This window comes from Trichosurus vulpecula, chromosome 5 (assembly GCF_011100635.1).
Source record: "Trichosurus vulpecula isolate mTriVul1 chromosome 5, mTriVul1.pri, whole genome shotgun sequence".
Taxonomy (NCBI): domain Eukaryota; kingdom Metazoa; phylum Chordata; class Mammalia; order Diprotodontia; family Phalangeridae; genus Trichosurus; species Trichosurus vulpecula.
Genome location: NC_050577.1, coordinates 161,496,041 through 161,509,405, shown reverse-complemented (window position 1 = coordinate 161,509,405; position 13,365 = coordinate 161,496,041). Strand labels below are relative to the sequence as shown.

Sequence of the window (13,365 nt, the reverse complement as noted above, 5' to 3'; positions counted from 1 at the left end):
GATCTGAGATCACACATGGGACACAGGCTTCAGCTAGTTGGGAATGAATGTATTACAGATGGTACAACTGATTTAAGAGAATAAGGTGTCTCGTACACCACTCAGAAAGTTTCCCCTTAACGGCTTCATGCATGTGCACTTAGAACAGAGAGTCTTGAAGAGTATTTCCATCTCTTTTTTCTTACTAAAATTAAAGTTGAAAGACGAGTAAGAAGGTAAGGCCTATTTTGTGAGTATTGGAACACATATGTGGCTCTATAAATTTCTATCTAATGATGAACTTTTTGCCAGGAAAGCATTGAAGTAGCTCTTCCATATCTTTAAGTTGTAAACATTATTAATTATTTTGATAGCTTTTATCATTAAACCACACTCACATTTCTCTCTTTAAACATTTAGCGTATTTTCAGCTAGGTGTTAGAGAGTAGGACTTGGAGTCAGGAAGACCTGAGTTGAAACATGGCCTCAGGCACTTAATATCTGTATGATCCTGGGAAAATCACTTAACATCTGTCTGCCTCATTTCCTCACCTGTAAAATGGGGATGATGATAGTATCTACCTTTTCAGTCCTTATGATCATAAAAATGAGATAATATTTATAATGTGTTATGCTAACCTTAAGAGAGCTCTATAAATAGTAGATGTTATAATTATTATTCTCCCAGGACTGATTAGAAAGCTAAAAGGCTACTGGTATGAGTTATTTTTCTTTTTCCTCACTTTAGGGGAAAATAATAAAGGGTTTTTTTAAAGTTTTAACTAACTCAGAGAAGAAAATTTATTTTTCAAGTACAGGAATGCTTTCTATTTTGACAATATTTTAAAAATTATTTCCAATAACAATAATTTTTTTAAATTAATCTTTTCCTCCCACTACTGCCCTGTTCCCTTGAGTCTGTTTTTTTTTCAGTCCTTGAATAGATATCTATGTAGTTCAGGAAAACAAATTCCCATGTTAGCCATCTCTGAAAAATGTGTCTGTTGCATTTTAAGTTCATCATTTGGCATGTTTCATTGTCATTCTTTTGTGCTTGTGGTTTACCATTGCACCAAGAAGAATTATAAAATCTTTCAGTACAGTTTTTCTCAATAATATTATTGACAGCATTTTATTTTAAACATTTAGACCCTTGGTAAAAAAAATAAATTGTTTAGAAATACTGGCCTAGAATTTTAAAAATCAGTCTGTTAGAGAATTGATATTAAACAAAATGTAAAGTTCTCTTTTTTTAAATAATATATTATGATTCTTTCCCTCATAGCATCTGTTCTAAATCAATCCATTTTCCCATTGCTTTAAAAATCAGGTCGAGGTTAATCTCCTATACCATGTTTGCTTTCCAGGCATTAGTCATGAAACTGCTGATGAAAAGGTGATTTTTGGCATTGAATTTAATTCAACCTTTCTGGAATGTATTCCTAAATCCCAGCAAGCATCTATAAAGTGGTATATCCAGCGATCTGGAGAAGAGCATCGGGAGGAGGTAAGTTATAATCACCAAGGAAAGGAATATTCATCCTGAGCAAAATATTATCAGAATATTTTTTAAATCTTTAAGATAAATTTTATTGCCATATAGGAAATATGTTACTTTTAGCATCATATGGTATTCTAATTTCATTCAAGGTAAGAAAATTCATTGTGTGGCTAACAATAAAAATTTCATATTGGTTTCAAAATTAAAGTGGGCTTATTTCATTATTTTGATCAAATACTCTCAAGAGCAGAAGAAATTTGAAAGTAAGCATTTCATAGAGAACCTTTTACCTTTTTTCATTCCCATAGATTCTTCAAGGCAGTGTCTCTGTCTGTTTTGGGAGCCAAAAATTAAAAATGCAGTGCTTTTTGTTTTTGTGAAAAAAAATACTAATAAACCACCAAAATACAGTTTGTCCTTGAGTTAGATAGTCTTCAGATTGTAGTAAAAAACACACCCAAGTGTAGAATGACTAGAAACATTCACCCTTGATAAAATAGTCACCACCATGATCCACCCTATCTCAACTTCAACCCTCCTCCCTCCAATTAAAACAACAAAACTGGTATATATGATATGTACGCATTCTGACATTTGGTATAAGAAGAAATTAACAGAATCAAAAGCAAATTAAATATGATCTTTGCTTCCATTACTTCGTTGTATCTGGAACTTACCTGTCACTGAATATAACATAGAATTTTGCATGGCTTCCTTAACAGAGTTGTTGAGCACTTTGAACTTTTTGGAATGAATGGTCACTTTACAGAAGGCCTAAATAGCAACAGGCACGTATCTTCAGCTCAATATATTTAAAATTGAACTCTTTATCTTTCCCCCAGAATCTTCCCCTCCAATATCTCAGAGTCATTACTTCAGCATTATTATAGACTTCTCCCCAATCTCCTTCACCCCACATAACCAGTCACTTACCAAATCTCGCCATCTCTACCTTCAGAGAATCTTTTGCATCTGACTCCTCTCCATTCATATATCTAGCATCTTAGTTCAGGCCCTCATCACCTCTTGCTTACTTTATTGCCTCAGCCTCCTAATTGGCCTCCCAGCCTTATGTCTCCTACCATTTCAGTCCATCCTATACTCTTGCCAAAATACATTTCATTCAGAGATCTGACCATATGACTCTCCTATTCAGCCAACTCAAGTGATTTTGCCTTTAGAATAAAATAAAAACTCCTCTATTTCAGATTTTAAAGGCCTACAAAAGCCAGTGGCCCCATTGTACCTTTCAACCTTCTGGTCACTCTCCCCCTGAATATGACAGTCCAGAAAAACTGACCTTCTTCATTCCTCACACATGGCATTTCATCTTCTATCTCTGAGCCTTCAAACTAGCCATCCCTCATTCTTGGAATGCACTCCTGCCTCAGTTCTGGCTAATAGATTTACCCTCTTTCTTTAAAACAGAGCTACAATACTATCTTCTGCATGAAAGCTTTCCTGGTCCCCAGTTAACTAGGGCCATTCCTCCCAAACGTCCTTGTATTTACCTACTTTGTGTGTGTGTGTGTGTGTGTGTGTGTGTGTGTGTGTGTATGTATGTGTGTATATATGTGTGTGTGTGTATATATATGTATCCATATAATATATATTTGTATGTGTGTATACACATATATATGCATATATGTATATGAAGATATATATATACATGCACATATATTTATATATATATTTGTGTATACATATGCATATATACGTGCTTATGTGTATACACATATATATTTTAAAATTTACATTATATTTGTGTTGAAATGTAAACACATTACTAGTAGGGGTGACTTCATTCTTTGTACTTGTGTCCCTAGTTTCTAGCGTAGTGTCTGGGCAAGTCCCTTGCAATTAGGCTATTGTCAAAAATTTATTGTTTGCTTGATTGGGTTACATAGGCCACAGCATATTACCAATGATGTTTTATTTGAAATGATTTGTGTAAAAGATAACATCAAGAGAATATATGGTTGCAAAAGATAATGTAGCAAGGACCAGGGATAACAGTTAGATATCCTAATGTGTTGTACTAGTATGTATGAAATGGTATATACCTAGAGAAAGGACTCTATCCCATTGAGTAGGGAGGAGAAATTAGGCAAAAATGGCACAGCATCATCGGCGTGGTTAAGAGCCTCACCACTGGAAGGCATACTTACAGGAGGGTATGAATCCATTGAAGTGTTCTGGAAGTGGCCATGCATATGTTTAATCCAGCAGAATTTTGAAATGCTAAAGTTCAGACTGGTCAATTAGAAGTTAAATGAACCTAATTTATTGAAGGGATTAGAGTTCCATTGATCACCCCACTTTTCTAATTTAAAGTAATTACCTTTTTTTGGTAACAGCACTTTTAAAATTTAATCCATCAGTAAAAAACTAAGTGTGAAAAAGACCTGAGCAACCGTTAAAATCAAAGAGAGTTCACTTAGGTTCAACAGGAAACATGTTCCAATTGGACAGGGCTTTGAGAATCTTGTATGAAAAGTAGGATCTAGTTCAGAGCTAGGGAGAAATTATGAGAGGGTGGTAGTGGAGAGGTAGGAGTAGGGACATCAACAGTTGGGATATAAAGAATAGGAAACCCAAAGGAAGCAAGAGAATAAGAAAGTAGAACCGAGCCGTAGCAGGAAAGGGAGGCATTGAGTAGGGCTCGGCACTGCTGGCATTGGTGTCATGCCACCAGTTAATCTTTATTTCCTCAAGGATCCAGGGAAGTTCCAAGCAAAGACTTGCCCATTCTTCAACTTCCCCTCCAGGTGTCTGTCGATAAACATTGTAATACACTCTGGTGACTCTTGACCTAAATGATTTTGATAACCTGAATTTTGCTTCACCCTCAAAGGAGCCTAGGGTTAATGATAGACAAATAGAAATATGGATTAAGGTAGAATGGAAAATATGAAGTCTCCGATTTTGAATGTACTCCTAACTTTGTGTTATAAACTTCCTTTAACAGCAGAGGAAAGAATTTTGTAGATCTTTAGGCACCTAGGCTTAAAATGAACTAATTATTGTAACAAAGTGTTAAAATATTATAGATCGTCTCTATTCTAATATTTGAACAGTTCCTCAGAAATATTTAAAATTGAAGTTTTCTTAAGGAGTTATTCATTATCAAGTGTATTAGGGAATTGGTATAACAACTGTCTTATATGTTAATAATATAAGCATGAGTTTTGTTCTGCTAATATACATAAAGATTTTCCTTCTTATAATATTAACCCCTTGTATATTGAAAACAATGGGATAAACTCTGCTACAAATATCCCGCCTTCATTGGCCCTACTTTACCTCTATATCTGCTTTTCTGGATTTACTGGAATTAATGGAGTTCTTTTTGAATTTTTCTCAGCACCGTACCAAAAGCAGATACAGGAAACACAAAGCACAGCAATTCTTTTCAATAGGGAGAATGGAATTGTCTGAAGATGCAAATGGGAATGCACAGTGAACTTGTTTTAAGGAACCCATTATCATTAATGTATGCACTCCTTCTCAAATACAGCACCATCCCTGGTGAAGTGATTCCTTTATCTCAATTTAGAACTAAATTTAAAATAACTGGTACTTATTGACTGATTGCCATGTGTAAGGCAGTGCAAGGGGGTATGACAATAAATAGGATGTGATCTTTTCTTTCAAGGACAATACAAGCTAGGAAGAAGGAAAGAGTATTTCTCAAAGAGTAATACTCAAATAACAGGCAATACAAGGCAGGCTATACTCTGTCAGAAGTGCAATCATATATCTATAGTGGTTAAGAGAGATCAGATCATGTAAGAAGGTCAAGAAAGACTTAAAAATGGAAGTGGAATTGGAAGAGGGGTTTGAAGAGTAGGATTTTGACAAGTAAAGATGGAATTTCTGAAAGAAGGGATAGTACAAGTAAAGACATGGACTTGTAAAATCAAGAGGCATATAGAAAGAGTCAGAGAAAAACAGGAGGATAGCTTTGAAAGTTTCATAGTGACTTTATTAGCTATTTTTAAAGAAAAGCAAGCTCTACAGAATAGAGGTGAATAGTTTTCCTGTTCCACAGTATTTGGATATTTCATGCACCAACACTCTGCTACTTCACAGTATATGTGGAAATGATCATTTTATTTTGTATTTAAGTTTAGAATAAAATGCTTTTTTACTGAAAAACAAAGAAAGAAAATCAAGGGGAATATTCAGAAATACCAAATAATCCTATTTGGCCAGGAAACATAGTTAGGTATAAAACAGGAAGCACAGCCTGGAGGCAATGCTTGGAGGACAGATTGCCAGACTAAAGAATTAAAATTGATTTGGTAAGTAGGTAGGAGGCACTGATGTTTTTAAGTAGATTTTTTATTAGGAAGATAACTCAGTCTTCTTTGGATAACTTAACAGGAGAGATTATAGATAGAGAGCCTAGTCGAGTCTTTCCCCATTCTCCAGAGGGGACACGATAAAAATTATAATTAGAATAATGAACATGGGAATGAGAGGAAGATGAGACTTATATGAAAGATATTAGAAAGAATTATCCAGACTTTATGGGCAATGAATATCAGGGATGAGAAGGAAAGAGTCAACATTCCAACCCTCTAAAAATGAGGGCTCCATTAATAAAAATAGGAAAGTCAAGGAGAGTTTGGCTTAGAACATGTTGAGTTTGAGGATCCTTTAGGGCATCAAGTCAGAGATTCCCAACAAGAAGTTTGAAAGATACAAATGAGTATCAGGATAGAAATTGGATTTGGAGACAGCTACCTGAGTCATTTTAATGGAGTTGAAGGTCCTTAGAGTTGATAACATCATCAAAGGAGAAAATACCAAGAGAGAAGAGAAGAGGGGCTAAGGACAGAACTTTTGAGAATGCCTCTGTTTAGGTGATAGAGAGTACTCTAGTCATTTCAAGGAGAAATTTGTTTTCAATAATAACAGAGTTGGTCAGGGTTTTAACACTGATATAATCCAAACTCCTACTAAATACCTCAATCCCCTCCTCAGTATTATGAACAAGTGGCCATCAATGTTGCCAAATGGGGAAGAGAGTTCTAGGTTGATGAGAATTGAGAAGAGGATTTGGAGTCTTTGGAAATCTTTGCCAACTTCAGTGTGATGGAAATCAATGCTAGAAATCATGTTTTGTGTATGTTCACATGCACACATATATGGGTACGCATAGATACCCCCCCACTCAAATTTTCCAAAAAGATGTATTAGGTCAAAGATTTCTGGACTTTAAAAATTTTAGATTTTATTTTACTTATATGGTTTTATAGTTATCTTTTAAAGGAGAGAAAACCAACTTGGTTTCAAGTTTATTTGTTAATATAGATATATAAAGTTTCAGTTTAAGTAAAATATTTCATTAAAACTTATCTTTTTTTTAAAAAAATCTGACTTTAAAAAAAATGTGTGTCCCTTGTATATTTTGCCTGCTTAACATTTTTTAAATTACAAATTACAACATTCTTTTCCTTTTCTTATCCATAATTTACCATAATCTTACATCCTTTTAGGATTTTTTATTAATATAAAGACTTTATTAATACAAATGCCTTTTGTTTATTTGTAGTGGATTTTTAAAAATCACTTCACACAATGATGATGGTATCATGTTCTGTAAATTTAAATGCAACTTCAACCGTGTTTTTATGGCATTGCATTTTAAAGTACCAGAGCTGTAATGTTTCAGCAGATCATTTATACAAAGTGATGCTTTGTTCATGACCTGCAATACTGTTTCCTGAGGGTAGGAAAAGGGCAAAATCCAGACTAGATTGGAAGCATTTTGCCCAGCAGGACATACTCTCCTTCTTGCTCAGAAGGTCACAGTTCAGAATCTTACTTCCACTCAGAATGGTTTCTGGGAGAGACAGGATCTCCCGTAGCACAGAAGCTGTCACCAGCCTGTCCCGCTGCCAGTGGGAGGATGCTTCCTTACTGAGTTATTTCATAGTCTGGTGCGATTAAGTTCGTGAGTCAATTATCTAGTGACTTGTTCCTGATGCTGCTTTTGTAATTGATGATGTTTATGCCTTTAACTGGTGGGTTAGTCAGCAGGTCCCAAGCGTCCCTCCCACTCCCCCAGAATTTTGTGAAGTGGGAGAAAAAAACTACTCCCACTACATCATTTGCCCTTCAAGTATAATGTGGATAAGTTTCCTGTAGTCAGTCATAAATTGCTATGTTTAATACCATCATCATCATCATCATTTCTATTACATCATTCAATTATAAAATGGGCAAAGCTTATATGATTGTGAGGAGGATTGAAAACGTCTTTAAATATCCCCCTTCTTTATTATTTTTTTCTTTGTGATACTTTTATAAATCATCCTTATCCACTCTCATGTAAAAATCTTTACTCCTTTTCAACCAACACCCATATATAATTTCATCTGTTCTTCAGTGTTTACCAAATAAATTTAAAATACTGTAGATACTTGATAGAAATGCATGGGAACACAGCAGTTCCATGTATCTGTCTCCATTTTGTTTTTATCCTTCAGTTAGCTAGCTTTCTTTTATATTTAATTCCATTTTTCCTGACACTTTTTCATGTGTTAGTTAATGAAAGGAGATGTCCTTTAAGGGTACAATTTCTTCTAAGACAGGTGCAATATTTTAGCTGTGAGAGAACTGACAAATGAATTATCTGTAAAGGAATTACCATTAGTCAGCCATTAACATGAACAGAAGTCACTGACCTTTACCTGATGTCCTGGCACTTACATATCCTCTCCTTTGTCTTTCCATTTTTTTTAAAAAAATGCCTTTCACTGGAGATCTACATTTAATAATTTGAAATCTATCATATTCTCTTTACTCACATTAGGTAAATGGATATACCATGCTTTTCTCAAGCATGATTTTGATTTGTAGGTCTCAGCAATTTTTACTTATCACTTCTAAAGTGGAGAAAATTCCATGAGTTTAAATCATTGGCCAAAGATTGCATTATCTATTTGCAGAGGAGTTGCATTTTCTAAATTGACTGTGCTGACATTTCACTGGAGAAATACAGTGTGCATAATGCATCCTATTTCAATGCAGAATAAAAGCAGCACGTGACACAAGAATGTAGACTAGGCAAATGTTAATCAACTACCTAATTTCTGGACTCGCAGATTGTCTGCCTCCAAATTGCTAAAATCCTGTGATAATCTAATTTATCAATTTAGAATACATCCTGTTGGAGCTGCTATTCCATTATAATGCATAGTTTTGAAATTTATGGAAAGAATAAAACCACATCTAACATCAGTGAAATGATCTGTACTACCTAAACGGCAAATCCAGAAAGCTTGAAATTTAATAAAATGTGTTTTACATCTGCAGGTCAGAAACTAAAGGACAAATTAAACATTCAAGAGCAAAAGGTTAAAGATCTAGTACCAAGTTATGAGATGCCAGGTGTTTATGAAACTTTCCGTCCTGTGGGGAAAAAAGTATAGAGGGAAGGCAGGAAAATGACTAAACCTGTGAGTAAAACAACATAAACAGGATGCAAAAAGAGAACAGGAAAAAATAATAATGAAGTGTTGAAAAATATGTGTGGAATCAGTCATAATTTCCTCCTGTCAAGATTAAAAAAAGATCGGTGGAACAGAGGTGTAATGGCTTCTATACATTAGGAAATGTGACTTAAGAAAGCCATCATTAAGAATCTTAGTCATTAAAAGCAAAAGTAGATATGAGTTACAATAACACATTTAGGTGCCTAGTTTCTTGCAAACCCTTATCTATTGACAAAACTGACAATTTTGGAATGTCTTCCACTCCCCACCACCAAGCAATATGGCAGTAGTCTCCAGTGTTGTTAATAATATTTCACTCTTTTTTATTTTCTAAAAGGTTTGGCCACCTAACTCTTCAAATATACCACATGTTAGACAGAAAAGGGGGACAGCTATCATGTAGGAGAATGAGTCTTAAGGGACTTTTTAATGGCCTTCATGTTGAATAAAACTTCATCTGTAGAGTGGGAATCATAGTACCTGCCCTACCTATATCACAAGTTGCTTAGGAAAATTCAATGATATAATGTGTTTATACTGTAATACTACTACTACTACTACTACTACTAATAATAATAATAATAATAATGATGATGATGATGATGATGATGATATGATGATGATGATGATGATGATGATGATGGCTGGACAATTACTCCCTTTATGATAAAGAGGAAGAAAAGTGAATCATCCAAGAACAAAAGGAGGATTGAGAATAGACTCTAGATTGGGAAATTACTGTGATTTAACCTTACTCCAAAAAGGGAAAGAAAAAACTCAAGTCTGTGAGGGAATGCCTTTCTAAATTCTGTCAATTGCAGCATTAATTTTTCTTTCTATTTGGCCAGCATGCCATATTGGATTGGGAGTCAGAAAGAACTGGGTTTTAAGTCCTCCTTCTCATACTGACTGGCTGTGACTTGGCAAGTCATTCACTTGGCAAGTCAGTTCTCTAAGCAACTTTGTAAACCGAATGTTGTAGAAAAGTTGCTGATCTGCATTTTATCCAGGAGCCCATTATAAGGATGAAATCACAAGTCTTGTTTAAAAAACAATATTTTGACCTGAAAGAGTAGGGGCTGTCCCACTGGTGTATTTATAGTCCTCCTATGGCCTCTGTCAAAGCTTGGAATACAGTATATGAAAATTCTTTCATAAATGCTGGTTGATTGGTTGTAATGTCACAGATAGCCCCAAGGTTTCAAGTTGAACAAAGAATTCTAGTTGGGCATTTTAGTAAGCAGTTCTTTTTCTTCAAAACGAAACAAAAAACTAATTTTTATTTCAAACAATAAAGATTTATTTTCTCCCTTTACCACTTCCTTCTAACTTTCTTTGGAAGCAAACATACAAATGATCAGAAAAAAACCAAATCTTTGTAAACAAATAAGCATAGTCAAGCAAAATAAATTCTCATGTTGGCCATGTCCAAAAATCTGTGTTTTATTCTGCATCTGTAGTCCATCACACCTCTCTGTCAGGAGGAAGTTGATAAAATACTTTCTCATTGGTCCTCAGAAATCATGATTGGTCATTGCACTCATGAGAATTCTTAGGTCTTTCAAAATTATTTGTCTTAACACATTGTTATAATTATATAGATTATTTTCCCGGTTGGGCTCAATTCCTGATCTTGTGCAATTCCTGCTCTTGAGTCAGTTCATGTAATCCTTTCCAAGTTTCTCTGAAACTCTCCCTTTCATAATTTCTTATACCACAATATATTCCATTATATTCATATACCATAATTTATTCAGCCATTGCCCACTTAAAGGAAATTCCTTTAGTATACAGTTCTTTGCTACTACAAATACTGCTAGAAATATTTTTATATATGCAGACATTTTTCTTCTTTCTTTGATTTCCTTGAGAATAGGCCAAATAGTAATATCACTGGGGTCAAAGGGTATTACAGCTTAGTGAATTTGGGGCCATAGTTCCAAAATTTAAGTAGTTTCCTTTCAGACATTCATACTTTTTATATTATGTAGTAGTAACAACTCACAATAATATCATATTTCAACATCATAACCACCCTGTGAAGTTGGTGGTAAAAGTGTGACTATGCCCATTTTACTTTTGAGAAAATTACTCAACGAGCATAAAAAACTTACCAGATGCCATAGTTAATGTCAGATCCAGGACTGGATAGCAGATCTGTGTGGTGCTCTTTTCCTTTCATCACACATAATGTGCAAGAGGGCAAGATAAGGCAGCATGTTGGTTTTGTTCACACCATGAGAAGCAAAGCCAAGAATGGGAGTATTCCTCTGCTTTGTTCATCTGTGGGAAAGCATCACATATAATGCTTAGTTAACCGTCAGGGTTTCTTTTTTCCATTATATTCTCACCTCTTTTCAATGGCAGAGGAAATATCCTGTAGATATGAAGATACAGAGCACAGTTCCACCAAGGAGACTAAATTTAATTTAGTGTTCTTTCTCCCTCCTGGATTTCCATCATCTAAGTGTGTCAGAGAGGTAGATGTATAAACTGGGAAGGCTTCTAGCTTTTTGGTTGTTGTTTTCTCTGAAAGTGAAGCACTTGACACCGCATGGATAAAACAGAACCTTTGTGTCTATAAACACTTCACCAGTTTTACAAAAGATAGGTTCACTAGTCATACCAGATTGTGGGCCAGTCAAGTTCGAATGTTTTAAATACCTTTCCATATTATTTCTTCAAAGAGAATCTTAACAACGGAGATACTTTTGTCTACTGTGCTTTCTCACATGTGAATTCTGATTACCATGTCATATTATACCTCGGTATGGCAAATATTTCCACAAACTGCATATTTTAAAGTATCACATATACACCACAGTATCAAAGCACATTCCAAAATAAAGAGGGAAATTCAACTTAAAATGTAGCTACCCTTCCAGCTGTGGGTCTCCTCAGTTACAAAGCTCCACTTTCAGAGACCTGTACGGACCTTTGTCCTTGCTGTTCCACTTGACATTTAACAAGTCGCTCTGTTACAGCTTCCACATACTCACGTACTGTTTTGATCATTTATTTGGTCATCTTTATCTAGACAAAAGTGTTGGTGTCTTTCAGAAAAAAAAAAAAAAACTTGCATGTGGGCACTTTCCTAAGAGCTCATTCTTATTTAACCAATGGTTATTGATTTCACAGTCCAGTTATGGAATTCAGATAGCAGCCAGGGTGCCATGAATTGTTTATTGAATCAATTAATCTACAAGGCAGGTCAATGAGAGAGTTTGTGTTTTTCCTTTTTTTTTTTTTCATTGTGTTCTGTAAGACTGAAAGACAAACTACTGCATTTCAATCGTGTGGTTAGACTTAATAGGATGCAAATGTGAATGGTTCTCACTAAGGTTTAGTGGAGCCTGGCTTTTTTTTTTTTTGATAGGACACAAAGTAGCCTGTGTGATGACAGACATAAAGGGAAGAGATCTTGCAGGTTCACTGGAGTATAAATATGTAACATGTTTTCGTTTGCTTGTAGCCCTCTCTGTTTTTAATTTATTGCCTCCATTTTCCAATTCTGCAGCTGAAACCTGATGAAAGGGTCATCAAAACTGAATACGGGCTGCTGATTCGCAGCTTGCAAAAGAAGGACTCTGGGATATACTACTGCAAAGCACAGGAGCACACGTTCATCCACACCATCGTGAAGCTGACTTTGAACGTCATAGAGAATGAGCAAATGGAGAATACTCAGAAAGCGGAACACGAGGAGGGCCGGGGCAAGGATCTGCTGGCTGAGTCCCGGCTGAGGTATAAAGACTACATGCAAATCCTCAGCAGCCCCAACTTCAGCCTGGACCAGTACTGCGAACAGATGTGGCACCGGGAAAAACGGAGGCAGAGAAACAAAGGGGGCGCTAAATGGAAGCACGTGCAGGAGATGAAAAAAAAGCGAAATCGGCGACACCACAGAGACCATGAGCAGCTTCCTAGAGCCGTGGCCACGTAGTCCTCTTAACCTGCAAAAGAAAAAGACTGTGTTTTATCCTTCAGACTTGTGCATAGCCTCCCTTCAAGGAGATTTGCTAATGCACAATAAAAGTAATCTGGATGAGGCTGTAATGGGAAATACAGGTGCCCAAGGGGAATTTAATGATTTAAATCCATTTTGTTCTGAACTGACATGATAAATTCAAGAGTCCAGAATCCCTGATGAAATTGCGAATTTCTTTTTTTCCTAAATTTTTTCCCCGTTTGGTGTTTTATTTAATTAGGTCATGAAGATAAGTGACCTAAGTCCAGTTGAATCATTATCATATTTATAGTGGTTCATTTTCCTTGGATATCCTTTAAAGATGTCGGTTTACTATGCATTAGTGCTATGTTGTTGTGAACAATTCATAACATTCTTGAGCTAGCTGTGTCATGGTGGTGAGTGGAATGATT

The 13,365-nt window shown here is 35.5% G+C and overlaps 1 protein-coding gene across 1 annotated transcript in view; it reads left to right on the top strand.

Annotated features, from left to right (window-relative positions):
* The window catches only part of SEMA3D (semaphorin 3D), a 140,726-nt gene extending 127,679 nt beyond the window's left edge, over positions 1-13,047 (top strand). The window contains exons 16-17 of the mRNA XM_036758346.1: positions 1,347-1,486; positions 12,503-13,047. Coding sequence (XP_036614241.1) covers positions 1,347-1,486; positions 12,503-12,928 — 566 coding nt within the window. The 3' untranslated portion in view covers positions 12,929-13,047. The remainder of the gene's footprint in view (positions 1-1,346; positions 1,487-12,502) is intronic.
* The last annotated feature ends 318 nt before the right edge of the window (positions 13,048-13,365 follow it).